Raw genomic sequence first — 27986 nt, 5'->3', positions numbered from 1 at the left:
GGGAGACAACTGTTGCAAAATAGCAGCTGGACAGCTTTTTGGGGGCCTTATTCGGCTTTTGGTGAGTGCAAGGACAGACCTAGACTGTTCTCAGGAATTCATTCGTTCATTCGGAATTTCTTCAGTCATTTATTCAGCATTTTGAACCCCTGCTGTGTTTTAGACACTAGGGAGGCTCTGGGGAAAGATGGATATGAGGGACCCTTGCCCTGGGGGACCCAGGGGAGTGGACATGCCAGCCGTCGCAGTGTCCTGCAATGAAATGAGAAACCAAGTGACCGCTAGTCAGGGATCTGGGAATATATACTGAAATAGCCACACAGGAACACTTTTTTTCAGCCTTTAAACATGTTATGAAAATATTTAGTGACATGGCTAGACATTTGATGTATTTATTGGCATTTATTAGTTTTTAAAAACAGATTATACTTCTATTTGGCATGTGTGGGTATACATATTACAAGAAAAATTCTGAAGTATGAAGGGTAGGTGGGCACTGGCCAGTCTCAGGGTGCAGGGAGGGGAGAGGCAGGAGGGGCAGGCTGAAGGGGCACAGGTGTGACGTTTACAGGAAATAGTGAGTCTCCTTTAGACTTGTATTGGAGTCTAAAGGAGAGAGTGGGATGAGTGGAAAGGGCTTCTCCTGGGCCCCAAATAGGGACCCACTTAGAGGGTCTTGCGTGCCACTCTGAGGGCTTAGACTTTGTCCTAGGAACAATGGGGAGGCCACATTGAGGCCTCAGGCCACATCTGTTTTCGACAGATCCTCTGGCAGGTGGATTGGATGGGAATGAGATAAGCTAGCAGGTGTTGCAGTGGATGCAGGGGCGGGGGTGGGGGGAGATGCTAGCGGGTAGCTTTAGCTTACAGGGACAGCATTCTCCTCCCACCTCCAACGCATCCCTCATTCCACCACCTAATTAGGCATTGCCTTGTGCCTTTTAGAGTTGCACCATGTCTCCCCAAACAACATGCGAGCTCTCCTTGAGGGCAGGGGTGAGATTTCCTCTTCTTTCATACCCCTGAACCCTGGTGCAGGGTTAGACACCCAGTAAATCCTTGCTAACTGGACAGAATGAGAGTGCTAGTCACAGAGAATGTGCCCGTACCTGGTAGTGAACAAGGCGCTTCCACAGTCGCGCAAACTCCTCTTGGTCCAGCCGCCCATTCACTTTCAGCTGGGTAAGGAGTTAAGAGTGAACCAGCTAGCGTGCAAGGTGCAGAGGGGCTGCCGTCCTGCCAATGAAGCCAGAGCAGGCCCATTCATCTCTAGCAACACAGTTGGTCCCTTGTCACCTGGATGTGGCCCCATGCCAGCTGGCTCCCGCTGTATCTGAAAGGGACCTGGCTTAGATTTGTTTTACAAAGAAAAATGGGCAATTGGAAGAAGGAAGCCCTGAGGAAAGGAGGCCAATATCACTTGCATCTGAGGGAAGAGAGGGGTCTAGAACACGGCCTTCACCAGTTGGAGTGGGCCCTCTGGCTCCAGAAGTTGGGGAGGAGCACGAAGGGTCATGGCAACCCCAGAAGCAGCAGCCACAGGCGAGCACGTAGAGTCCTGTGTGCATAAGTGTAGAGGGAATGCATCTCGTGGGCATGTTAAAGCCAGCCCTGGCCGTGCCGTATGATGGGTTCAGTGATGACTAATGAAGGGAAAAGCATTAACCTCTGAGAACTGGAAGGGGAGCCATGAGTAGGAAGAAGGCTGAAAGAGACCTGTCCGCTTTGCAGGGGTCCAGCAAATGTGACCTCCCCTCAGGTTACTCATCCCGGGCCGTGGCACTGTGAGGACCATTTGGATTCCTCTGTGGGAGATGGGCTGTGTCTCTGATAGATTCCAAAGCACAGCCAGCAGAGACAGGGCCTGATTTATGATTTCATCAAAAAAGCCCTCTTGTTTCACAATGGCCGGCTTCACAGTCCCAATTCAGCCTTGTCAATGGTGCGGGAGCGGGGCAATGCGTCTCAGGAGACAGCACACTGCCGAGTGAGGGGCTGGCAGGGCAGCATCTGGGGGTCTACACTCATGGAGTCAGCCTCTTCTGCTTGCCAAGCGAGGGGTACACAGGAGGAGGATGGCTCACTGGGGAATGGAAATCAGGAGGAGGGTCAGGAGCCTGGGGTTCAATTCTTGGTCCTACACTTGTAGCCACGGGCCTGGAGTGAGTCTCTGAACTGCCTCTGCCCAGCCTCTCCTGCTATGAATGCAGCATAGCAATGCTGGGGTGCAACTGCTGTGTAGACCAGGCAGTTTTCCATGTTTTGGTGGTAGTTATCTTGATTGAATTGGGGACTTGTTGAAGTAAGAAATTTAAATAATGAAGACTCCTCCAGTGGGAAGTGAATGGGTGAAAGGGAAAATAGTTCCCAACGGTGCTATAAAGGGGCGGTTTAGGATAAGGTTAGAGCATAGACTTTGGAGGCTGAAAGCTCCAACTTCAAATCTGAGCATGAGTCCTGACTAGCTGTGTGATCTGGGCAAATTACTTAACCTCTCTGAACTCCTGTTTCTTCTACTGTATGAGATGATACTTTTTTGTATCAGAGGGATTGCTTCAAGAATTATAAGGACACACACAAACACACACACACACACACACCCACCCCAGTACACTGATCAGCACATACTAGGTGCTTGATGCTTGATAGATGGTAACTATTATCATTGTTGCTGTGGTATGTTAGTGAGTTAGTAGAGAATCCCCAGAAACTCAAGGACAGGGAAGAAGAGAAAATACTGAGTGGGAAAAGGGTTCCCTACTGTCCTAATTAGGTCTCTGGGGAAGCCCACAGAGCAGAGGGGTGCTCAGAGCATGGGAGGGATGACCGCAAAGGATACTTCCATCAGAGCCACCAAGCTGCGGCACTCATCTAAGGAGAACGTGTCCCCTGGAGGTCCTGAGGAGAGAAGGACAGGAAGGACTGAAGTGTTGACAGTGGGGTGTGGGGTGGGGTTGCCAGCAGGGAGGAGGGTGGGGCCAGCTTGCCCTTGGGCTGCTCATACCTGTTAGAAGCTCCTGGTTGAGAAGGCCCTGAAGCTGGGTGGCATCAATGTCCAGCCTCTGATCCAAACAAGGAAGGAATGCAGGAATTATATCAGTGCCAGGATCTAAGAGACACATCTGCCTGCCGTGTAAAAGCACTCAGATTTCCAAGCACTTAGTCCCCACAATGTACCCATCTTGCCCTCGTCATGAAGACTTACCTGATGGCTGCCAGCCATAGTAGTGACTCCCTCCCCTGCACATCTGTTGTGTTGGTCACTCCTGATGCTTGGCCCCTGGTGTGGGTGACCTTGCATTCCTGTCTTTATCTATTACTGGACTGAAAGCAGTTTAGTCCTTGCCACTATCTCTGGCACTTGGGAACCCCTCAGGGTAAGTATTGTTGAATGAATCAACTCAACCCTTCAGATGTGTTCCCCATCTGCTTCCAGAAAGAGACTAGGAAAAACTATGACTACTGTGTGCATGTGTATGTGTGTGTGTGTGTATGTGTGTGTGTGTGTGCACGTGTGTGATAATAGGAATTAAAAATACCAGAAACGTGGGCTAAGAGAAACTGCTATCATTGAGCACATTACTTAGCATTAATTTTCCCGGCCACTGAAGCAAAAAGGGAGACATCATGGTTTTCTTCGGATTAAGAGCAGGAAGCAATTGAGGTTGGGAAGGGAGGAACTCTTCCTGACCTCAACTTCTGGGGCAGTTAACTACATTTGATTTTATATTGGGGGCATCCAGCAGGTTGACAGGCAGTGTCTTTGATGACAATTTCACAGAGACATGGAGCTATTCTATATGCGGCTGTTCCTCACGTCCAACCTGGGAAGGGAAGAGGGGATGCTATGCTGCTATCGCCCTGGGAAAGCATTTTCATGGGGAGCTGGCGCTGGAAAGATTTATCAGCAGGTGGCCCTGTAGAGTGGCACTGGTCAGGTAGAATAGGGTGCCTCCTGGGGGTCTTCTGAGAATCAGCACCTTCCATCTACCAGGATTGGCCTTACCACCTTGAACTGGAAGCACAAACAGCCCCAGAGCCTGTCCGGATGGGGTCCTCACCTAGAAGGATGACCCCTCAGGATGCCCCTGAGGAAAGCATCCTGCCAGTGCCTGAAGATGGTCCTCGGGTCATTTCTCCAACATTTCACTCTGGGTTTTATCAGGAAAGTTGGTGTTGAGTGCCCACTATCAACTGAGTTTCTCTTCCAGAGACTCAGGACACCTCGCTTTGAACAGCAGTTAGCATGCTAATGAGGAGTTCCAACTTCCATGGAATCGTCCACTATAAAGCAGCTTTGGGGCATGGACCATGTCTTTTTCCTCCATATTCCCATGTGAGGACAGAGCCTGCCCCGGGTCCTGCACTTCATAACCAACCAAAAGAGTCTGAGGAGATGAGGGTAGGAATAGAGTGAGGGTTGCTTAAACAGTCTCCTAAAAAATTGCATGTTTGCCTCGACCACCACAATGCAAGATGCCCAAAAGCTATTCCTTGGGATTCCCAAAGCTTAGAGTAGGACTTGTAATGTCCGGATGATGGGTAAATGCTGGCTACTTGGTGGATAGACCTAGCTCATCCCAGAGTCTAAGTGGATCCTTCCTTTCCCACAGGCAGACCCTGGGTTATAGAGCTGTCACCACTACTACAGTGAAGGAAGAACCGGTGGTAGTATAAAGTCATTGTATTAGGTTTTTTGTTTTTTTTTTTTTTTGAGATGGAGTCTTGCTCTGTCATCCAGGCTGCAGTGCAATGGCACGATCTTGGCTCACTGCAACCTCTGCCTCCTGGGTTCAGGCAATTCTCCTGTCTCAGCCTCCCAAGTAGCTGGGACTACAGGCGTGCGCTACCATGCCCGGCTAATTTTTGTGTTTTTAGTAGAGATGGGGTTTCACCATGCTGGCCAGGCTGGTCTCGAATTCCTGACCTCCCGATCCACCTGCCTTGGCCTCCCAAAGTGCTGGGATGACAGGCGTCAGCTACTGTGCCCGGCAACCATTGTATTAGTTTAAATCTAGTTAAAGTGATAGAAAAGATCAGAAGAGAGGACACAGTGAGTGCATGGAGGAATATTTTGCTTTAAACTTTCTTTGGAGGACACAGACCCTGAGGACAGTTTGTAGGATTACAGAATACTGCCAGGTGGGCCCTGCTCAAGAGTGCCTGGCTGAGAGGTGAAAGGGGGCTGGAATCCAGTCTCTTTTCTGCTTCCCAGCCATGTATCTGGCAGAATGCCACAATGGGGTCTTATTCTAATTCCCGCAAAGGCCCCCTGTGGGCCACCAGTCACCCTCTATGAGGAGGAACTTGGCTGTTGTTTGGAAAAGTCCTGATTAGAAAATCTGTCCCATCTTCACATATGGCAAACATTTTTATTTTAGAGGTACAGGTGCATGGGCCTTGTGTGAGAATTTGCCACCTGCCACTGAAGGAAGCTTAGTCTCAGGCATCCTAATCCAGCCCTGCTAACCACCTCAGGGGCTAACCTTCACTCAGGCATCAGCTCTGGGGGAGGTGATCTGTCTTAATTCAATAGAAATGATTGAGCACCTCCTCGGGCCAAGGACAGTGATCAGTGTTGGGGACAAGGAATGCATATAATATCATCCCTGCCTTCGGGAGCTTACAGACTGAGGGCAGTCATCTTGGCCGGCCTTGTCATGCAGTGAGTGAAGTGCCTCCTGAATCAGCCCAGATGGTGGACCTGGATCCTGGGCTGGTACTGACTTCATGGAGGTCCGTGTTCCTGTGTACAGCTGCTCTTTGCAACACATGCCACTCATTCCAGCCACGTTCTTAGTTTTTCCCTACTTTGGCCCAGGCTGCTTCTGGGTGACCACTACCCCATTAACCCTCTGAATGCATAGGCAGGGACTGCCATCCTTCCTGTCCTTGGCCTCTTCCTGGTTCAAGGCGGCAGGGGAGAGATGATCATCGGTATCACTTTCCACTTTCCACACTAACACAATTATTAACAGTAAGAGGCTCATTGTGCAGAGTCCCTGGCAGCTATTTTATTCTGACAAGTCAAGGAGTTCTTTATAACAGTTTATTAAGCCATTAAGGAAATCCTGTGTGCTCATAGGTGGTTTGGCAGCAAGGATGCTGTATGTGCTTTCTGAAGCTGGCTAGCTCCCGGGAGGAACGATGCCAGGTTGGTGGGAGGTGGCCGAGTAGGAGAAGGAAAGGTTTCACGGGGTACTGCCAATTGCTTGCTTAAAGATTTAGAGGGCAATGCACCTCACACCCCATAATTATCCCCTCCCTTTCTAAGCTCTGCATTCCAGCTTGAAGTTCCCCGGATGACACTAGGTGGGGCGCCACGTCTCTACCGAGCTTGGCAGCCACAGCAGTTCTGGAGACGATCCAGGAAGAGAGGCAGGTAAAATAGTCCATCAAGTCACTTCTCCTCTCTGCATCCCAGTAAAGGCCTGTGAGAGCTGTCCCTCCCTCAGGTCCCCTTTCTCCAATCCCACGTAAGGCCCCTGGGTGCTAGGTACCATACCTGCTGAGCATATCTGTTGAAAATGCTTTGTTGGGAGCCATGTTCTGAAGGGCTTCCCTGGATCAAAGGGAAAATAGCCAGTGTTAGACTTCTGGGGAAGGAGGCCACCCATCTGGTACAGCAAGAGTGCAACAACCCCTGCCAAGATCTGAGAAAGAGGCTTTATTGGGCAGTTGGAAAAAGCCTTCTGGGGAACGAGAAAACTGAAGTTTGTGGAAGGAAGAGGGCTGGGTTGAGCCTGGCCTTGGAGGCCTGGTCTTCTCCCCCTACCCCGCCCCTTTGAGCCTTCATCGGCCTATCATGGTGTCTCTCTTTTCATTGGTTGGGGGCAGCGGGAGGTGTAAAGAAGGAGACGGAAGCTCTTGGGGATGGGATGGGGCCAATGAGGCTCGCCAGCCAAACCTTGCTGCATACCTACCTTCATTCTGAGGTTGAAATGGCTGCTCAGGTGCCTAGAAAATCAGAGGACAGTGTGACAAAGATGACCAGCTCACCACTCAAAGGGGGCCTGCATATAGAGGGCACCCAGGTGGCACTGGATATTGATGCCAAGTTCCTGAATGGGGCACCCTCAGCACCGCAGGACACGAAGTGAGCAGCTACAGCACCATGGCCACCAGCCCAGCCTTTTGTCTGGAAATGGTCTGGTCTTTAACTGTTTAGTAAATGGTTCCTTCCACAACCAGATACATACTTCCAGCAACCCCCATTGTCAGGATGGCAGATAGGCTCTGCCTTAGGTTCCATCTCTGATTGGTGGTATGATGGCAGCCTGGCATGCTGGACTTAGAAGATCTCACCAATGCTCAGCTGCAAAGACTGCCATAATGATGGCAATGTCTGTCTTGGGCCAAAGAGGAGACAAGGGGCCCAGTGGGGTGAGCACTTGCTGGTCCCAGTCTTGAATGATCAAGTTGGCATGGAAGACCCTCCATGATGGACTCTTTCTACCAGGCCCATCTTTCACTGTCTCCCTGCTATACCCCACATTTCAGGCCATGTGATATGCTGGCCAAATGCCACCTTCCTGTATGGATGCCGATGCTACTTACTCTCCAAGCAGCCCTGTGCACAGCCACTTCCCTCCCGCCATTTATGCTTTTTTCTTCTACCTACCTTCCCATGGCTACCATCGCCTTCCCTTTTAAACTATTAAATTATGTTTTTCTTCAAAGCCCAGCTCACGTGTCATTTCCCTCAAGAAACCTTCCTCAGTCCCTCTTGCCACTCAGTCCTCCCGTGCCACTTTGCATTTCCATCTGGCAATGGACCCATCCTGTTTGTGGTCTGGTTCTTGGTTCACAGACTTTCTCGCTCCCCATTTATGGTGAGCTGCTCTAGAGTGGGGCCAATATCGTGTCCCCAGTGACATAGCACAGGCTGCACGAATGCACAGAGAACTGCCCATAATTACACAATGTGTTTTTATAAAGTTAAGTAGAATAAAACATTTAGAATCCCAGAGGCTTCTGTACCTGTCACCGTCTGGCATTTTCAGGAAGATTCGGAGCAAGAACTCCACTGATTTTCTCCGTGTCTGTGCAACCACAACATAGTTCCCAGGGCTCAGATGGTAAGTCATGGTGAAGTTGCGGCGGAATTTATTATTTGAGCTTTGGACAGTGTTTCTGAACGAGGAAAAAAACACGGGTGGAAATTTCTCCCGTAACTGCTGGAATTAGAGGAAACACAATTATTGTGAGAAAGCCTCCTCTGTGCATGGACCCCAGACACCAAGAAAGACCCACCACCTTCTAGACCGTCTCCATTCACCAAGATAATATTACAGGCTCTATAAATGGAGACAGTGCTCAGCTGAACTCTCAAAAAGCAGTAGTGTTTAGACTGCCATTTCATCTAGACCCTGGACACTACAATGGATGCAAAGAAATACTACACACAGTTTTATCTCATTGAGTCTAACAGCATCCTGAGTTTCTGAGTTTTCTCTCCCTGCTTATATAGAAAGAAAACTTCCATGGAAACTAGTGACATCATTTTGACACTGATTTTCTTCTGGGGCCCCTAAAGCTCCTTCTCTCCTGAATGTTTAGCAGAATACTTTGGACTGCTATACCATTACAGAATGGAATTCTTTTCACTTTCTCTGTTTCATCTCTCCAGTGAAGCCCCGAGATTCCTTCTCATTGGAGAATAATGGGCCCTGATCATTTTCCTTTTATTTCAATATTTTCTTAGAGATAAAACAATAAATATAATGCAGTTCCTATTACCAGATGTCACATACATATTATATAATGAAAACCCCTTGCCAAACAAATTTTCCCCACTATAGTCAAGCATAGGGATTCCATTTCGAATGGTTATGCAGCAGGAAATGATTATTTATGAGCTATGCCTTGCAGGGAAAACGGGAAAGGGTAAAGTTTCTTTTCAGGGGTAGGGACAGGGCTGGGCTCCAAGGTAAAACAGGAGATAGGCCACTGCCCCAGGGGTATGGCAGGGTGGCATCTCCAATGCGATTCTGCTGACATTAACAATAGCCTCAGCAGGTTTGGGAGCCTGACTTGCTTGGGCCCTTATGGCAAAAGCAATGATGGAATCAGTTCTTCTCCAGAGGGTCAGCAGTGTCCCATGGCTCTGGGTATGGGCGAGTGTGCATGCATGTGTGGGTGCACGGGGAGGCAGTGGGCATGCAGAGGTGTGTGGGCAGCATGCCTCCTATAATTAGAAGGCAACAGTCTCCCTGCTCACCCGTTATCTTGTCCTGCTCCCTCTGTTGGCCCCTCATAGCCCTGTCCAGGCTCCTGATCCTTCAGAACAGACTTGCTCAGTGGCAGTGAGAAGTGTGAGTGTGGGGGAACAACGTGGGGGTTCTTGGTCAATTGCTCAGAGTATCCAGCATCAACAAACCACACACCCAGGACTGGTCATGCACAGACCCGACTCTAGTTCTAGGGATGGGTACTGTGCTTTTCCTGGATTAAGTGCCACTTTGTTCTCCAGCTCTGGGACCTGAGACGCTGATGGCTCCTTGCACCTGAGTGCTTCTCTCAATGCCCATCCCAACCCTCCACTTCATAGCTGGGATGTCAGGGACCAGAGTCAGATCCTGACCCCAGCTCTGTGGCTGGGCCACCACTGTCACAGGCAGGCTCCCCTGGAAGGCCTGGAGGTGCTGTAATCACTCTTTGTTGTCTGTGGCCACATCTTGCTCCTCCCTTTCATCTGTGGCCCCAGGCAGATGCACCTCCCTCTTGGTGGCTCAGCACTCTCAGCCATGGGCAGAGGGGTGGGTCTGAGTGCCTGTGAGGATAGGTATTCCAAACTCCACCTGTCTTTCTCCATCCTTCCTCATATGGGCAAGTCACCTTTCACCAATCCTGAGCCAGATGATCTGTTTAGGAGGGTGGCAGTTTCTTGCAAGACGGGCTCAAGGATGTACCTTGAAGCTGCATTTGGAGAGCGTGCATCCTGCTTATGGAGGATTTGGGGACTGACTACTTTAGGAGGCTAAAGATCTTTCCAAGGTACCCCTTAGTGCTGCTCTCATCTTAAATAAAAAGGAACCATCTCCATCAATCTTCTCTATCAGAGGCCACGGGCCTGAGGATGGTTTCACTTGAATGTTAGCAAGAGAACAGCTCAAAGGGTCGAAGCTTCAGACCAGGACACCTAACTATTCTCCTGCTTTGTGAAACTGTTTGGGGATTCTAGGCCTGTGTCTGATGTAAGACTTAGCGAGACTGAATTTGCAGCCACTGAACACGTGGAGGCCACGGGCATTGGAAGTGGCCTAACACTTCACCAGCAGACGGCAGCAGAGGCGCAGAGCAAGGACGACGCTGAGCCATACCTGTGAGCCAGCCTGTTGGAAACAGGGAGAAAGGCAGATTTAGGAACTCAGACGCAAACAAAAAGGCAAGCAGAACTGAACAGCTTGGCTCATTGGTTTCATCCCTGCATTCCTTCTCCTTTCCTTCCTCTCTTTTAAATAATTTATTTTATACCTGTTATGCCATAAAGCATTTTTTTTTTTCAAGATGGAGTCTCGCTCTGTCACCCAGGTTGGAGTGCAATGGTGCAATCTCGGCTCACTGCAACCTCCGCCTCCCAGGTTCAAGCAATTCTCCTGCCCAAGCCTCCTGAGTAGCTGGGATTAGAGGTGCGTGCCACCATGCCTGGCCAATTTTTGTTTTTAGTAGAGACGGGGTTTCACCATGTTGGTCAGGCTGGTCTTGAACTCCCGACCTCATGATCTGCCTGCCTTGGCCTCCCAAAATCCTGGGGTTATAGGCGTGAACCACTGTGCCTGGCCACCACAAAGGATGTTTTAAACACTGACATATCACTGTCTAGCAAGATGAAGTAAAGACAAAAGAAATTTTTCTTATTAGAAACAAGATACACCATCACTTAGAGTCTTCAAACACTATTGCACTCTAACTTTCATGATTCAACAAAGCATTCATGGACCAATCTGCAGACGAGTTTTAACAGACACATAATAGCTGTAAGCAGACATGACTGTTCTAAATTTATTAGGTATGAATTTTACAAACGTTACTTATATCTGTGATAACATTAGAGCTGGAGAATATTGCACCTTCTCCAAGTTGCATGGTGAGAACCACCAATAGCGTGGTAGAACTTATGGCCCTTTCCAAGGCCATGGCTCTTGCATCCTGAAGATGTCAGCCCACACATCTCCCCATGCTTGTGGACTGATTTGGTGATCCGCTGGGTGTCAAGATTTCCTCTGATAGTTTTATGGAATGGATCAATGAGGATAACCTCAAAAAATTTATAAGTGGAACACGTTCCTCTTCCTTGTGTGGCCTGCCTGTTCCTTGGCACACCTAGAGGTGAACTGGGATGACTGGTCACTCATGCTCTGTGTGAGGTTGTGAAAAATGAAACCCACTCAATTGCAGAGAACAGCAAGAGGAAGGAAACTGAGGCAGAAAAGGAGGTGTCTGAGAGAAGGAGGTATTCTTTGGTCAGCCCCGAAAGGTGTGGTTACTCTTCACAGCAATGATGATCGCATTGAAAGGAAGGGGGAGATTTTGACAGATAGCACAGAACCTGGCGCAAATGTAAGCTCCCTAACATCGGGAGCTTCCCTGAGAAGTCAACTTCTTTTATTCTATCAGACCACTGTAAATAGATGGGAATTTGTTCTTGCACTCCCACCCCTGATGCTTGTAGGAATGTCTGTGTGCCACCCATGTTCCAGTCTTTTCATGTAGTAGAAGGAATACCTGAGGATGCAGTTCCATTGTAAGCCTCTCTACAGTTTGCAAAGCACTTTTGTGTAACATGTTGGATATTCACAATAATCCTGCAAGCCGATGCTGGGCTGCCTATTTTATGGGTGTAGAAACTGAGGCTCAGCAGGTTAAGTAGCAGAGTTGGGAATCGGGGAAGCTGTGCTGCTTGCTTTGTAATCAAGCCCTGTCACCACCAGGTGATGTCTTCCTTAGTTGGCTTGATTATTTCCCATTGTTGACACTGGGCCCCACCCATGTGTACAGACCTCTTAGCCGACTTCTCTGGAGGCCAAGGGTGAGCTGGGAGGAAGGTGGAAAGTCCAGGCCTTGGGGAGGAACTTTGAGGGAGGTGAGGATGAAATGGCTCATCCACCCTCATCCTTTTCACTGTCCTGTCTTCTCCCTGCCTATTCATATCCCATCAAGGTCTGGTTAGACATAAAGCAGAGCAGTGTTCCCACAGCAACTGGGGAGTCACAGACCCATGCCAGGGCTGGAGCATCATCATATCAGCAGGTCAGCACTGGAGCCCTGGAACTCCATTTGAGCCCTGGAGCCTTCTGAGAGCCTGGCTGCTGGAAGGTACATTGCTGTTTCTCAGCTGAACTGTGAAAGCAACCCAGTGTCATTTGAGTTGTCCAGGTCTGAACTGTTCTTTGACATTTAACTCAATCAGGATCTTGCAAGATCTGCTGGGATCTCCAGGAAGCCTGAGGAGCTCTTGGGTCTGAGAGCTCCTTCAGCAAATTGGTGAATGGTGAGAAGTAACACATCTCTGGCAGAAAAGTAGGAAAGTCGGCTTGATGTCATTTTAAAAATGGGGTAGTTACAATCTTGGTAGGGTTCCTGAACTGTGAAGACTTTGGGTGAATCAACACAAGGCCCATGGTCACCCATGTGAACAGAGCCTCAGAAGTTGCGTGTGTGCCGGGGCAGCTCTGATCCTTCTGTGGGCTTCTGTCTTAGCTCAGAAGAAGGAAGAGTTGGCTGAGATGTTTCTAGTAGGCCTCTTTGGTGCTTGACCTGGTCAATCCTGGCTGGGCAGACCAGGGGCCTCAGTTCCTTCTCAGCCTTTCACAAATCTCTCCTTCTGCCTTTAGCCTTTTCTTCCCAGAGGTGAGAGCTGGAAAATCTGAGGGTCCTCTTAGAAGGCACCAGAGTCAGCAGGAATTCTCACCTGAAAGCCCTGGAAACTATCTCAGGCTGGGGTGGGCTGAAAGATGCTTCTTGGAAGGACAGCTCACAACGTCAATGGGATGCTAGAAGATGCAGTGCAGAGGTGGGCAGAGGCCAGAGAAGATGGCTACACAGCAAATAATCCTCAGCTGTTCCCACCTGTTTTGGTTATTTCCTCGAATGCCAAGGCTCTGAGTGACTGAGTGTGTGTGGGTGTGTGAGGGGTGAGGGGAAGATGAAGGGAGCATCTAATTGGGCAGGCCTGGGTCACAAGTCACAACTTTTGCATCCAAGGGCTTGGTTGAGGGGATATTTGGCCTCTAGCTGCTTGCAGTAGGAGGCTGGGCCCTGCCTCCCACCAGGATTCCCTTAAAGTGGAAAAGGTGTTCAGGTACCAGGTGGTGATGAAAATAACAACCGTGTACTACTGCATCCTTAAGAGATATTCTTTGATATCATCAGAGGGTTTGAGGCACCTCAAAACTGCTGTGCTAAACCCCAGTGATTTCTCTCCACCGAATTCCTGAAATTGGGAAATGGAAATATGGTCAAGGAGAGCAGAACACGAAAGCTCTCCTTCTGCTAAAGCCAGAATCTTTGTGGTTTTTGGAGCCATGAGTATCACCAGAAAGGCATGCACGTAAGCCCTACTGAGAGCCCTGGAGCTGAGACCCTAAGTCCTGGGATCAAACACCCCTGTCACCTCCAAGTTGCACCTTGCATAGGTCATTCCTCTCTGAGCGTTAGCTTCCACACCTACAAAAGTGGGGCTAATTGTGCTTTTGAGACAATGAATGTGAACATGCTTGTACTTCTGAAGTACAGGTTGAGCATCCTTAACCTGAACATCTGAAATGCAAAATGCTCCAAAATCCAAAACTTTTTGAACACCTACATGATACTCAAAGGAAGTACTCATTGGAGCATTTTGGATTTTGAATTTTTGGACTAGAGATGCTGAATCAGTAAGTATATAATGCAAAAATCCTCCAAATCTCAAATGCAAAATACGTCTTGTCCAAAGCATTTCTGATTAGAGAGACACAATCTGTATTCTCTCACTGTGAGGCCCTCTTATTAGTGTAAACCACAGCCAATGCATAGGATTGTTCAGCCATGTCTGGGGTACCCAGGAGCCGTGTCTGTCCATAAATGCACTGACACCCAAGGCTGTGAATTTTGCCTTCAGCTCAGTCAACAGAAACTGAAATCATTCCTAGAGACCCTGTAATTCAAGCTCCAGCCCAGTCTGTTAAAGGACCTCTGATATCCCTGGTGCTCAGAAAGGTGACTTGTGTGTTTGACTGAAGGTTTGGGGGACCTCTGGAAGCCAGTCTCAGCTCTGCCATTAACTCTGACCATGTCACTTCACTTTTCGGGGCCTCAGTCTCTTCAACTCTATTATGAGGAGAGAGGATCCCAGCATCTGATGAGTGCATGATCTTAATTATCCACATTAGTGCAAAGAAGCTGTGGGGTGTATGATTTGAGAAACTTCACTTGATTTGGGGGATGCAGTGAATTGTTTGGGGGAATAGCAGGGAGTAGAGAGATCAGATTTTCTTTTGTAGCTTTTTTCTCTTAAATGATATTTTAAAAAAATGAATTCCCCCAGCTATCGCATTACTGGGTATATACCCAAAGGAATATAAAGCATTCTGCCATAAAGACACAGGCATGTGACTGTGCATTGCAGCACTGTTCACAATAGCAAAGACATGGAATCAACCTAAATGCCCATCCATCAATGACAGATTGGATAAAGAAAATGTGGTACATATATACTGTGAAATATTATGCAGCCACAAAAACAGCTGTTTTTTCTGGGAACATGGATAGAGCTGGAAGCTATTATCCTTAGCAAACTAATGCAGGAACAGAAAAGCAAATATCGCAAGTTCTCACTTATAAGTGGGAGCTAAATAATAAGAACTTATGAACACAAAGAAGGAAGCAACAGACACTGGGATCTACTTGAGTGGGGAGGGTGGGAGGAGGGAGCGTGGCAGAAAAGATGACTACTGGGTACTGAGCTTAATACCTGGGTAATGAAATAATCTGTAAAACAAACCCCCGTGACACATGTTTACGTATGTAAGAAACCTTCACATGTACCCCCAAACCTAAAATAAAAGTTTCATAAAACCATGAAAGGAGAGAGAGCCTAGGTGGAAAGGAAACCTGGCCTCAGGGTAGCCAAGCAGAAGTTTGCATGCCAGCCACCAGACAATGACTCGACTTTGGTCTAAACGTAAGAGAAAAACACACCTCCTGGATTTATACTCAGAATAGTTTAGACAGCTCATTTTTTTCCTAAGCAACTTCCAAAGTTTAGCCAATGATTCTCAAACTTTAATGTGCATAAGCCTCTGGAGAGCTTATGAAAATGTAGATTTTCAGGCTCTGTCCTTAAACATTCTGATTTAGAAGGTCTGGAGTAAGCCCAGAATCTGCTTTCTTAGAACAGCTGGTGTTGGCCCAGACCACTTTTTGAGTAGCAAGCATTAGATTCTGCAGCATCCCAGAAAACGCTGACAGGCGACACGGGCAGGAGGTGAGTCCCACTGTAATCATGGTCGAGTGTCATCTTTCTGGCCTCAGATTTTTTGCACATTTAGACTTGGACTGCATGAATGCTACAGCCTCTTTGGGCTTTATCTCCAAGGCTGTGGTGCAGTCAAATCTCCCAGCCTGGCCAGAGCTGTTCTCCCCAACTCAAGGTTTACACTAAATTTCTACAAGGAAAAGCCCTGAAGCAGGCTGCCTTACCAGAATCACTTGGAAATCAAGTGGAAATTTTGCATCTTCTGCTTTCAAATTTGATGGTGTGACAGCAACTGTGACGCACACGACAACATTGGTGCCTTCCATTGGCTCTTGCACAGAGAAGTTGAATTGAGCATCATTCCGAGGTCCTCCTGCATCAGAAAGAGCTGTTACTAGAGCTCAGCTCCACTCCTGGGACTCCTGGGCAGGGCCATGTCCAGTGCAGAGAGCTCTGTGGGGTTGTGTTGTGAACTCTGGATTGGAGACCTAAGGCCTGGATCCCAATCCCCACAGTTACTACTTGAGATACAAGTTAATTTTCTAAACCTTGGTTTCCTCCTCTTAAACACAGGAGAGGCTGTATAGTCCCTACTGTGTGAAAAATATTTCTTAAACTGTAAAGTCAAAGTCTATTTTATAATGACAAGTGAAATTCCAGAGATCCCAGCTACATGTTAGCTTATGCATTGGTGGTAACCATCAGAGCCTTGAAATGGCATGAACCACCCAAGCACAACTAGAGACAGGAAAACAGGCAGTGAGATGGCAATTGCAGTACTCTTCTATCCAAGCATGCTTATCAAAGCCAGAATAAGAGAGAGCGAGCTAATGTGAAAACCATTAGATTCAAATACATGGAAGAATGAAGATAAGTCAAGATAGAGATGAATTGATACACATCAGAAGACTGGACTGACAATGGGGGAGCTCTGCAAGGGAGTGGGGAGGCGTAGAGGACCATCATAGCATGGACGTGCTGCGAGGACTGGATAAGATGGTGCATTAAAATGCATCTGCAGCACATAGCAGGTGCTCGATCGCTGGCTCCCTTTTCTTTTTCCATTGTAAGGTATTACTAAAAATGGCCCTGATGTAAAGGTTTTGTTAGTTCATTGACAAGCATTGTATCCAGGGGAGAGGGCCTTGGCCCTATAATCAGAGAGGTGCAGCTCAGGAAGAGGAATCAGTAAATTTGCTGCCCAAGAGTGACTCAACAGCTCTTGAGGTTCTTCCCAAGACCTCCTGGTGACAAGGCTCTCTGGGCAGAAGTTCTGTAGATCACTAGAGCCTGGAGGTAAAAAAGAGGGACATCCTGGGGTATGGGCTCATTCAAACCAACCATCCCGACAGGCAGGTGCCCAGAGGAAGGGATGCATATGCATCCCTGGGTGCAAACACACAACAAACACACAACAAACACACTCACACACACAAATGCATTGTTTACGCAGCCTCTTTTATCAAGGATATATAAGCACACTCTTGTTCCTCTTCACAGGGAGCTATTTCACTCAACAATGCCACAAACAGGGAATGAGAGGGACAGGGAGGGAATGTGACTTTCCCAAGGCCATGATCAACAAGATTCATCTCAGGGGAGCTCAAAGACAGGCTCAGATGCGCCTACCTGTGGGACTTCAGCAGGGACATACCTGCCAAGACAGGTCAGGGATAGTCTCCCTTGTGTCTAGGTAGTGCTCTCTAGGCTCAAGGACAGACAGGTATGACTAATTCCACTGCTGAGTCTTGGGGAGGCTGAGGACAGGGTGACCAATTATGTTTCCAGAATCATAAGGCCAGTATGTGGCAAAGACAAGGGTCCAACCTAGGCCCTGACTCTTTTCCTGTGTTCTTTCTGCAGCCCTCCCCCTTGTCCTGGACATTTACTGGAGGGTGGTGAGCCCACTCTCCTCCCAGGAAGCGGGAGGGTGTTAGTGGAAGGATATTGGCACAGCATGGGGGGCTGGGGGAGAATCACATCAGAGATTCTCCTACTTGGCCCCTACAGCAATCATTTTACTTAGAGGAGCAGTCGCTGTCTCTTCATGCTGACAAACTCCCCTCCTTTCAGCTTCAGGCTCATGGTCCAGAATCAAGGACCAGAGAGAGCTGAAGCCATGCAAGGGCTGGGCTGGGGCAGCCAGCTTCCAGTTGGGCAGTGTGACCACCAGCGTCATGATTACCTGCAGTGTTTCCTAGAATCACTTGCTTCCTAAACATTATTTGGGACCATCCTTCGTGGAGTGTGTTTCCATGGTCCAGGGTAATTGGAGTTTCGCTACATATAAACATGGCGATGAATTTCTGTTGGAAATCTTGACATGACATCCTGTTAAAAACAGATATACATCACTCAGTGACCAGGGGTTGTGTCCCCAGGGTGGGGGTTCCTATGACTTCACAGCATAGCCACTGTCCTGCCCAGAGGCCAGTGTCTGATCCTGGCTCATTCACCATCAAGCACCCTTCTATCTTTTCAGTCCTTCTGCTCCAGTGGCTGGGAGGGCAAGGCAAGGACACAGTCAAGTTCTGGGGTCTGCCGGTCACCGGGCAGAAGCTTTATCATTTACTGCCATCTCCTTAACCCATTGATCCGATGGTGAGCCCTTTCATGGTCAGTGGGACGACTGCCAGTCTCTCTCTGCTCTGGGTCCTCTAAGCTGCTAGGAAAATTGCTTTTCCCCTAGGGTGTTTTGTCAAATTTATTGTTGAGGTCTTTATCAGCCTAAAATGGATTCCACACCTAAAATCCCACCTCCTACTGTGATTAAACCAGAGATACTGGGAACGATTTCCTTCTAATTTATATTTGTCCCTCTGATTCTTAATTATTTAGATCCATGCTCCTTTCCACACATGCTAATTTCCATTGAAATACATCACTCCGTAAACCAGACAACCCTCTGAGGAATGTACATGTCATGCTCTAAGATGTGAGCATATGGCCGAGAACGTGTTTTCAAAACATCTAGTCCTGTGTGACTTCTGGGTGATGAAGTCCATGTCTCACCCAGAGCTATAGAGTCTGCATCCTGCTGCTGTTTTTGAGGTCATACTAGAGGAAACTGGGGAGCTCGAGGGTCCCAGCAAGATGGTACAGAGGATATGGGCATGACAACCATGCATCCTAGCTTCCAGGAAACCACAGATTTCAAGCCTTTGGTGCCAATGTTCTCTTTTACTATTAAAATGTCCTGGAAAGTTCAGCATTTCATAACTGAAATAAGTTTCCCACCAAGAGGGAGCCTACAATAATTTTTCATCCAAAGTTTTTGTGTCTTGGTAGAGAAAATAGGCTCCCTCTAAACAGGTCTCTGCAAAGCTATTTTCCACATTCATAAATGTTCAGGGAAAAGGGTAGTGATTGAAGACATGGGCAATAAAAGATTTAAAACACCATTGTATAAGAAGGGTAAATACCAAAACTCGCCATCTTCCCGTTTCTTATGTAGCTGGCTTTTCCGCGGATCACAGGTTTCCTCCCACTCCTGAGACCTGAGCATGGACACACAAACCACAGGGTGAGATTTTTCCAGTGCATTTTTTCTCAACCATGTGTGGGTCAACAGGGACCCTCTGTACATGTCACCATTCCTGGGGAGCACATGGCAAGTGTCATTCTACCTAGGACAGGACCCAGTTATTCTCTACCTGTTGACGACTTCCAAACATCTGTCCCCAGCCTGGTCTTCTTTCCTGAAGTCCAGATGGATTTATGCTGTAGTTAACCCCACATTTCCAATAGAGTTCCATAGTGACCTCAAATCAACCTGTCCCTGACCATACCCATCTCTGCCACCTCCTATTGCCTGAGCGAGAACATGAGGAGTCCCTCTCTCACACCCCCACATCCAAACAATCATCAAATAGCATTCATTAATTGATCCTACCTCTTAAACCCCTCTCAAAGCCAGGCACTTATTTCCATCCCTCCTGCTGTTACCCTAGTTCAGGCTCCCTGCCCTTCCCTCTGGATATCCACCTGGTCTCCCTGAACTCAGTTCTGCCCACTTTCCCATCCGTTCCCACACTGCCATTGAAATGATCTTTCTAAAATGTAAACTTGATGATATTATTTCCCTACTTAAAACCTATCAGTGGTTCCATATTATTCTTAAGGTGAAGTTCACACTCCTTAAAGAGAACTTTGGCCTCTGCCACCCTCTCCGATGTTACCAGTTTCTTGCTTCCTCACCTTACCCCCACTCTTGAATTCTATTCTCCAGCAATAGTGTCTTCATTTCCTTAAAACACCACCCCACCAAGCCCAACTTTCACCCTGATGCTCCCTGCACCTGGCGCCCCCTTCCTCCTCTCAGTTCTGTAACCTGCTTTTACTCATCTTTCCTCTTAAGGGGCATTGCCTCTGGGAAGCCTTGCTTGGCCCCCAAATGCCCTCTGTTCCAAGTCTTTTGAGCTTCCATAGCCCACTGTGTTACCATTACTTTGTGTATTGGTTGCTATGTCTCACTAGACTCCCAGAACCATGAGATTCCTGAGCCTGGCTGGCCATCCTATCATCACAGGTGTTTTGCCAATGCCTTGGCATGTATTAGGTGGGTGCAAAAGTAATTGCATGCCTAATAGCATACAGTGATTTTTTGTTTGCTTAATTAATTAATGCTGCCCACTTCGTTGGAACGATGTGTTCCAGAAGCCAGTCCTTGGGTCTCTGGTGAGGAAGAGACCCTCACAAGCAGAAGGGAGCAGCTGCTCCTTCAGCCCACTCCTTAGAGGGGAGGCATGCTTGTAAGCAATGGGTTTCAGAGGCAGAAAAGCTCAATGAGACCTTTCTCATGGATGAGCTTGCATGGGGAGTCTGGGTCCCCTTTGTGCTAGGACAGCAAGGCAGGGGCCACCACTCAGGCTTCCGGCTGCAGGCTGAGGCAGTCAGATGTGGTACTGTAAAATGGCAATTTTATAATTAAGTGATAATTACATTTTCTGCAATGTGTGAGGGAGAATAAATGTAGTGTAAATCAATACGCTATTGATTCATGCAAGTTTGCCTTTAAGTGTGTGCGACTGAAATTTCAATTATGGCTGAGATTAGACCATCCGGTGCTCTCCATCCATCTCCATTCCTAAAAAGTAGGGAAGAAATCGACCACCTGCTTGGAGACAGTGATTATGCAGTCCCCGTCACTTCCTTCCAGCCTGGTTTCTGGTGCAAAGTGGTGACCCTCAGCAGTCAGCCAAGGTACAATATGAGATCCAACAGAACAGGTTCTGCTAGATCCGTCTCCCCCAGTCCCTGCTCTGCAAACATCACAGCCATGTTCAAAAGCCTTCATTTATGCCCATGCCTGCAGGGGATAAATCCAGACTTCCGGCATCAGGCTGTCTTGTGTCAGCTCCCAGCACTCTCTCTCCCAGCTTCCTCTGCCTCAGGCCGGCTTGTTGGCCCGGAACAGACTATCAATGTTCCCAGCTGGGTGCCATAGCCTATGCGTCCCCCTCCTATCTAATGATCTCTTCTGAAGTGAGTCATACTTCCTCTGCCACAAGGCCAACTCAAGTTCAGTCCCATCCATGAAGCTTTCCCTGAACATGCCAGCCCACGGGAAGCTTCTCTTCCCCAAATCCTGGTGTCCCCTGTTGCCTTCACTGGTCATTTGATATTTAGCATGGGAAACACGGGCAAATTATCAATTGTGAATATATTGCCTCTTCTCCTACTCTAGGGAATCCGTCATTGTCATTTGCCTTCCCTCTACTTCTATCCCAAGAGGCAGCCTCAAATCAGGGGCGCTGGCTGATCCTGTCACCCTCTGGGACATATTTGGCAACTTGGAGTAATGACTGGGAAGGAGAACTGGAAAAGGCCAGAGGTTATTAGGATTTGTATTGGAAAGGGCAAAGGATACACCTGGGAAGGAAGAAAGAATAGAGGTGAGAGAGGAGAAACAGGGGCAGGGAGGGGGTTCGGCTGCCCGATTCTCGCAGGGGCATCTAAGGTCATGGTTAGGTTTATTCTAGGAATTCACTGTGCTGTTTCATCCCTTATTCCATCTCCGCTTACCTCGCCCTCCATCCCAATCATACTTTCATCCCACACTGGCTGAGTGCCCAGGGGTGCCAAGGTCATGGGGGATCGGAGCGGTCCTGCCACAGCTTAGCCTGGGGCATCAGGCCTAGAACTGGCTGGCTCTGCATTCACCTTCCAGAATGCACCGTCCTCACTGTATTGATTTCACTGTGTGCTGGGCTCGTTCCTGTTCTGAATGGATTGCACTTCCTTTCAGATCATGTTCCGCACCCCCAGCCCCACGGGCGAAGATGCAGCAGCTGCTGTGTCACGACATTTTTCACGGATGGACACAGACCCTGGAGGAATGCGACCGGGCTGAGCCTCACTGGCTGCCCAGAGGAGAAAGTAACCTGTTGCGGCCCCTCTGTCCTCTCAGGACTACTGTCTCCTTCATAGTCAGCAAGGGGCTGGGGACCTAGGGGTCCAACCCTCTGGCAGCTGGGAAATGCCAGCCCAGTTCCCTGGGGAAAGCACTGACCACACAGCTGGGCCCCCATGGGACATCTTAGCTCCTGTCCCTCCTGATCTAAGTGTGGGCAGGCACAGCTTTTCATTTATATCCCAGGCGCCGAGTACTCATGGGCATCCAGAGCAGTAGGGCAAGACTGGTGAGCTGAGTAGACTGGACAAAAACATCATCCAGATCTTTGCATCAGTTTCCCCAACTGCCCCCAGTTAGGACACCTTTTCCACCCTGATGATGTGACATGGTCAGGATCAGAATCCCATGGGTCCCTCCAAGGGATGCAGTTCCTTCTCTCCATCTGTGTCTTGGCAAGTCAGGGCTTGGCTCCTGCCTGCCTTGCCTCCCGCCACTTTTACTAATTCTAGGAATGTGGATTCCCTGCTGTAGACTGTAACCTTCTGGAGGGTGGGCACTGGATCTTGTCATCCATATATACCTCACAACACCCACTTAACACAGTGCACTTAGTACAGGGTGTACACAGTAGGTGCCCCATAGTTGCTTGGCGGATGGCATCACAGGAGCGTGAGATGGACCAATAGCCACGTGTAGGTGTGAGCTGGACAGGCCTGCAGTGAGATGCACAGTGGCTAGATAGCCCCTGCTCTCATGGGCAGGAGGCTCTACCGACACCAAGTGCTCTGTGAAGGATGGAGAGAGGTTTCCAGAAGCCATACCCATCACTCCAGCGCCCTCTCCATTCGGTCTCGCCCCAGCCCCAGGGGTTCCACAGGGAGATAATTTCTTCCCAGCCCCTTCTGTATTGAATCTGTAAAGAAAACAGAAAAGGAAACTGTCAGTGCTCTACAGCAAAAGTCAGCAGAAAGGGGGATGAATGCAGCTGCTTTTTACCTCCAAGGACCAATTCAACTTCTGACCTCATTTGGCTGCAGCCAGAAAAAAAATTGAAAGGGAAAAAAAAATCAATGTCTCTCTACTGCCTGCATGGCGTTGGAATGAGATAGATGAGGAAATGGCCCCTCATTCCGCTCAGCCCCTTGCAAGGGCAGATGCAACTTTATCATTCCCTAAGACTGAATCCCAGAACCTGAGTGAGTTGAGATTTAATAGCAGATAAACAGCAGGGGATGTTGCTTCGGGCTGCAGAGAATTTTATGGTTCCCCAGCCTCCTCCAAGCCCTGTCATGGATGGCATCTGTTCCACAGACACAGCCTGATTCTCTGCCGGCAGCCCAGTGGGAGCTATGGTGCAGTGTCAACAGCACTGTCGTGAGTGAGGAGGGTAGAGGAGGCAGATTTGAGCAAGACTGAGATGGCCTGTGAACCAAGATAGCCAAGGCTAGCCCTCCTCGTCCTGCATCCCGGAGCTAATGAGACACCTTGGTCTGAGAGAAGATGGCCAACAATATCCTGAACTTCCCTCCCTCCCTGTCTTTCCTTCCTTCCTCCCTCCCTTTCCTTTCCTTCCTCCCTCCCTTCCCTTCCTCCCTTTCTTCCTCCCTTCCTTCTTTCCCTTTCTCCCTCCCTCCATCCTTCACTCCCTTCCTACCCTCCTTCTTTCCCTTACTCCCTCTCGTCTTCCCTTCCTTCTTTCCTTTTCCTCCCTCCCTCCCTTTCTTCCCTCCTTCCTTCTGTTTCTTTCCTTTCTTCCCCCCTTGCCCCTATCCTTTTTCCCTTCCCTGCTCCTATTCTCCCTTCCCTCCCTCCCTCCTTCCTTCCTTCCCTCCCTTCCTTCCTCTCTGCCTCCCTTCATCCCTCCCTCCCTTTCTTCCTCTCTTCCTCTGTCTCTTCCTTCCTCCCTCTTCCCCTTCCTTCTTATCTTTTTTCCTCCCTCCCTCGTTTTTCTCCTCCTTCCATCCCTCCCTTCCTTCTTTACCCCCTGCTTTCCCTCTTCTCTCCCTCCCTCCTTTCCTCCTTCCTTTCTTTTCTCCCTGCCCCCTGTCTGGGGTAACTCATAGTCGTGCACTTCAGATAAGGAGGTCTACCCCTTTGCTCCCTCACACCACTTAAGCCAGAGGACAGGACTGTGGGAAAGTGACAACAACACAGCAGCCAACCCTTGAATCTGCATCCCTTGGAGCCGGCAGCCCTCAGCATGGCGAGAGGAATTAAAATATGACTGAGCTGTAGCTGTGATATCAATCTGTGCTAATGTTGTCTGAGGAGACAGAGGCCCAGAGGGGTGAGGAAAGGGGCGAACTTGCTCCATGATTCTTGGTCAGAGGAGAAGGACAAGTCTGAATAGAATAGACTATCGCTGTGTGGAAGACAAGCCGCAGGTGGAGGCAGGGCTCAGAGCTAGGTGCGGGCTGATGTGCGCTAAGGAAACGGCACTAGAGAAGCTAAGCAACTTTCTCAATACCGCTAAGACAGCGGCGGAGGCAGAATTCCAATCCAGCCACGGTGAGTATCTAAAGTCCGGGCTCCTAGTTTTGGAATTAGGCATGAGTAAAGGTTCGTTCTTGGATGTGGCTGTGACCTTGGCCTCGACTGTGACCCTTGAGCCACCTGGTCAATTCCCATGCTCATCAGTGGGGCATTGCTGTGCCGGAGCCGCACAGTCACACACGGGCCCAGGAGCCTGGCTCGGATAAGGCTCTTTTCTGTTGCTTCCCTTGCCTGCCCCGCTCCCTGGCCAGTACCTCAGCAGAAGGGGCTCTGACTTGGAATGCCTCCAAGAGGCACAAACCCAGGTTTTCCACCCCTGTCTGCCCTACCCTAAGGCACCCCAGGCCTTGCACGCCATTTATTGTTTTTTTTTTGAGATGGAGTCTCGCTCTGTTGCCCAGGCTGGAGTGCAGTGGCACGATCTCGGCTCACTGCAAGCTCCGCCTCCCGGGTTCATGCCATTCTCCTGCCTCAGCCTCCCGAGTAGCTGGGACTACAGGCGGGTACCCGCCTAATGCCCGGCTAATCTTTTGTATTTTTAGTATAGACGGGGTTTCACCGTGTTAGCCAGGATGGATACGCAGTTTATTGTTAACTGCCAGCACCTGACAGAGCCCATGGAGCAGGGACACAAGCAATGGTCACTTGGTGTCCCAAACAGCTTAATGAGCCACCGTCAGTGCCTCACAGATACTCAGGGGCTCCAGTGGGCGTGGGGGAGAAAAGCAGCCTGCGATTCAAAGGGGCTGAAAGCAGGGCTAAATGAGGCATGCAGATAAACACTCACCCCTTTGCCCAGGGGAATCGCCGACTGAGCTAGGTGCATAATAAAAAATGCCAATTTCATTTATCTTCCTGTCTGTGTCCTGCCTAGAGGGAGGATGAGCAGATTAAAAAGCATGCCACATTTATGGGCTGGTTTAATCTTAGCACTTGTGGTTCAGAGTTAGAACTTCCTCTCTCTGGAGGAGGAATCTTTAACCAAGTCAAGTTCTTGGGCCCTTGTGTCCCTCCTTTATGACAGTGACTATTGGTGCTCGCACGGGCCTTGGTCTGGGGGAGCAGGGGTCACACTCGAGGCCAAGGCCATGGCTACACCTAAGAATGGGCCAGCCACATGCTTCTTCACTCCCTGGCCTCTGACTCTGCCTCTGACCCTGCTCAGTGCTCAGAAAAGGTGCTACTGGGCAGGAGGTGGCCCGAGTTATCTACCCTGCAGTAGTACTTCCTCAAATGAATTATCCTGAATGCCAGTTCCACTGGCCATTAATAGTTATTCCTAGCAAAAATGGTTTTGTGGCTGATGGTACAATAAAAACCAGCAGTGCTTGCACTGTTCATACAGGCCTCTTGGAGTCCTTAAAATGTGAATGTACACTCTGAATCTCCAAGGAGGGGATATAGTGAGTTGCATTTTCCAAATGTATTTGGAAACCCATTTTCATAGAGGCTAGTGCTTCTTAGAACACATTCTGGGAAGTGTCAGCTACATGGAATGGTGGAGCAGGGATGGATTACACAGGACACGCGGTCTTGATCACCTGTCTTCCCAGGGGAGGTGCTCTGTTTAGACCACTCGGTATATTATTGAAACAACTCCAAGTGTACACTATGGGGGCACAAATGTTCGAGCTGTGGGTGTTATGATCAGGAGCCCAAACGGCAGCTGAGCCCACACTTGGACTCCCGAGTTCCCCTTTGTCACCCTAGGTGTTCACATAGCTGCTCTGCAACCCAGCAGTCACTGCCATCTCCACAGCCAGCCTCTGCGGGGACTCATGCTCCAAGGTCATCTGGACCTCTGGGTACACGAGTCCCTTCTCCCCTGTGTTCAGAGGAGAAACAAAGGCTATCTCAATGTATAAAAAGGATCTTATCCAAGAATGGCAAATACATTGCAAAGGCACCTGACTTCCTCATCTCATGCCCCAAACAGGTATTACTAATTGATAACAGCTCTCTTTCCATGAATCTGGAAGTGCTGAGGTCAATTTTGGACAATTACCTATTGTCCAAAAAGCATTCATTAGAGATTGGAGATACTGTCTTGGTTTTGTGATTGGGACACCGATCAAAACATGAAACAATGGAACAACTGGCCTCAGGTCCATGGACAAGAGAGACAGATGGGTAGAGAGAGGAAGGACATGTGGGAAAGGAGGAGAGGCCAGGCAAGTATGAGAAAGCCACACATAGAACCTGATGCTCTGCAGTCCTTGGTCCATAAAGTCCTGGGAGAAATTATGTGCCCTAGAGTTTGGAACTCGGTCTCTCAGGGCTTAGAAGACATTATTAGACCTCAAGTGTTGTGGGAAATACAGAGATCAGGGAACACTTGCAGGAAACCATCCCATAGCCAGGAAGTGCTGTCACCACAAGTGTGGTGACAAATGTAGACGGACACTAAAGAGACAGAGTGTCCAGGCCAGCTGTCTCTCAGGTGCTATCTATCTAACCTTGTGAAAGACATCTCTCCTATCAGGTCTCAGCTTCTTCCTTTATGAACGGAGAAGGTTATGCTTCAGTAGTATTTTCCAGGCCAGTGATCACATACATTTTTGTCCAGCCAAAGTCAAATCTTCCACTGAGGAGCACGATTGTCCTACAGTGCCAGCCTCCTCCTCTTCCATGAGAATAAAGTTTTATCTGGGCATATGGGGCCCAGCTAGACAGTGTATGTCCCAGCCTCCCTTGGCCTTGGTGTGGTCATATAATTAAGCTTAGACTAATGGGATGTGAGAGAAATGATGCATGCCTCTTCCAATTCATGCGTTCTATATGGACGTATGAGTGTCCCCTGGCCTCTTTCTCTCCCCTGGCTGGGAGATGAGGGATCAGAGCAGCTGTCTTGGGCACACGGATGGAAGCTCCATGTCGAGGATGGCAGAGCCACCTACTAGTCCTGGCATCACCTGCTTACCTGAGAGAGAAATGAACCTTGTCTTAAGACCCTATATTTTGGAGTGTCTTTGTTACAACAATTTAGCTTGCATGTAACAAATAAAACCCCTTTCAGGGCAAAACTTCCTCCCTGGAGTCAACTGGGTAGTTCATTCTACCTCCTTTGGGGCTATTCTCCCAGTCTAGATAGACAGTCAGAGCTGTCTGAGATCAGCAACAGGATAGCAACATCTCTGGTGGGTTCTCAGAAAGGAGGACACTGGGAGTCAGAACTTCTGGATGAACAGAAGGAGCTGAGGCTGTCCATGGTGCATGTCACCACAGAGACAAGGGTGATAAATCCTCATTTCATCTTTCTTGGGCTTTCATGTGATTCTGGCCCCTATTGAGAGGAACAAGAACACTGGGGCAGAGGCCAGGGGAGAGCTGGACAGGCCAGCAGCCAGCCTTACCTGCTCAGCCCCGGTCACAGTGTAGGCGTGCAGACTCACCAGCCCATTCTCCATCGCCTGTGCTGTATCTGTTGGCTTCAAGGCAGAAAAACAGATCAAACATTAGACATCTACAGGTTCTTCAAAGAAATAGAAAAACACAGTCCAAACAGCCACTGAGCCATCTGGGCCCCACTGACTCACTTGGGACTGGTATATGGCCTGGAACTCTTTTCTAGAGCAGCAGAGTTGGAAGGCCATTGGGTGTCTGAGGCCCCAGGGATTTCATGCCTCAGGGCACCACCCCCATGAGTGATAGAACCCCGTGGAGTCCCGAGGGCCTGGGTTA

At 48.9% G+C, this 27986-nt stretch overlaps 1 protein-coding gene across 1 annotated transcript in view; it reads right to left on the bottom strand.

Moving 5' to 3' along the window:
- Positions 1-27986, bottom strand: part of CAPN13 (calpain 13) — an 84783-nt gene that overhangs the window by 12634 nt on the left and 44163 nt on the right. Inside the window, exons 7-18 of the mRNA XM_008952518.3 lie at positions 27659-27733; positions 22634-22725; positions 18880-18954; positions 17643-17788; positions 15682-15830; positions 10323-10334; positions 7981-8177; positions 6924-6957; positions 6506-6562; positions 3005-3062; positions 2840-2898; positions 1110-1178 (exon numbers count right to left, since the gene is read on the bottom strand). Of these exons, the coding sequence (XP_008950766.3) occupies positions 1110-1178; positions 2840-2898; positions 3005-3062; positions 6506-6562; positions 6924-6957; positions 7981-8177; positions 10323-10334; positions 15682-15830; positions 17643-17788; positions 18880-18954; positions 22634-22725; positions 27659-27733 (1023 nt within the window). The remainder of the gene's footprint in view (positions 1-1109; positions 1179-2839; positions 2899-3004; positions 3063-6505; positions 6563-6923; positions 6958-7980; positions 8178-10322; positions 10335-15681; positions 15831-17642; positions 17789-18879; positions 18955-22633; positions 22726-27658; positions 27734-27986) is intronic.

Source organism: Pan paniscus, chromosome 12, assembly GCF_029289425.2.
Source record: "Pan paniscus chromosome 12, NHGRI_mPanPan1-v2.0_pri, whole genome shotgun sequence".
Classification (NCBI taxonomy): Eukaryota; Metazoa; Chordata; class Mammalia; order Primates; family Hominidae; genus Pan; species Pan paniscus.
The sequence above is the reverse complement of the archived record's forward strand: the minus strand, read 5'-3'. Positions and strand labels throughout refer to the sequence as shown.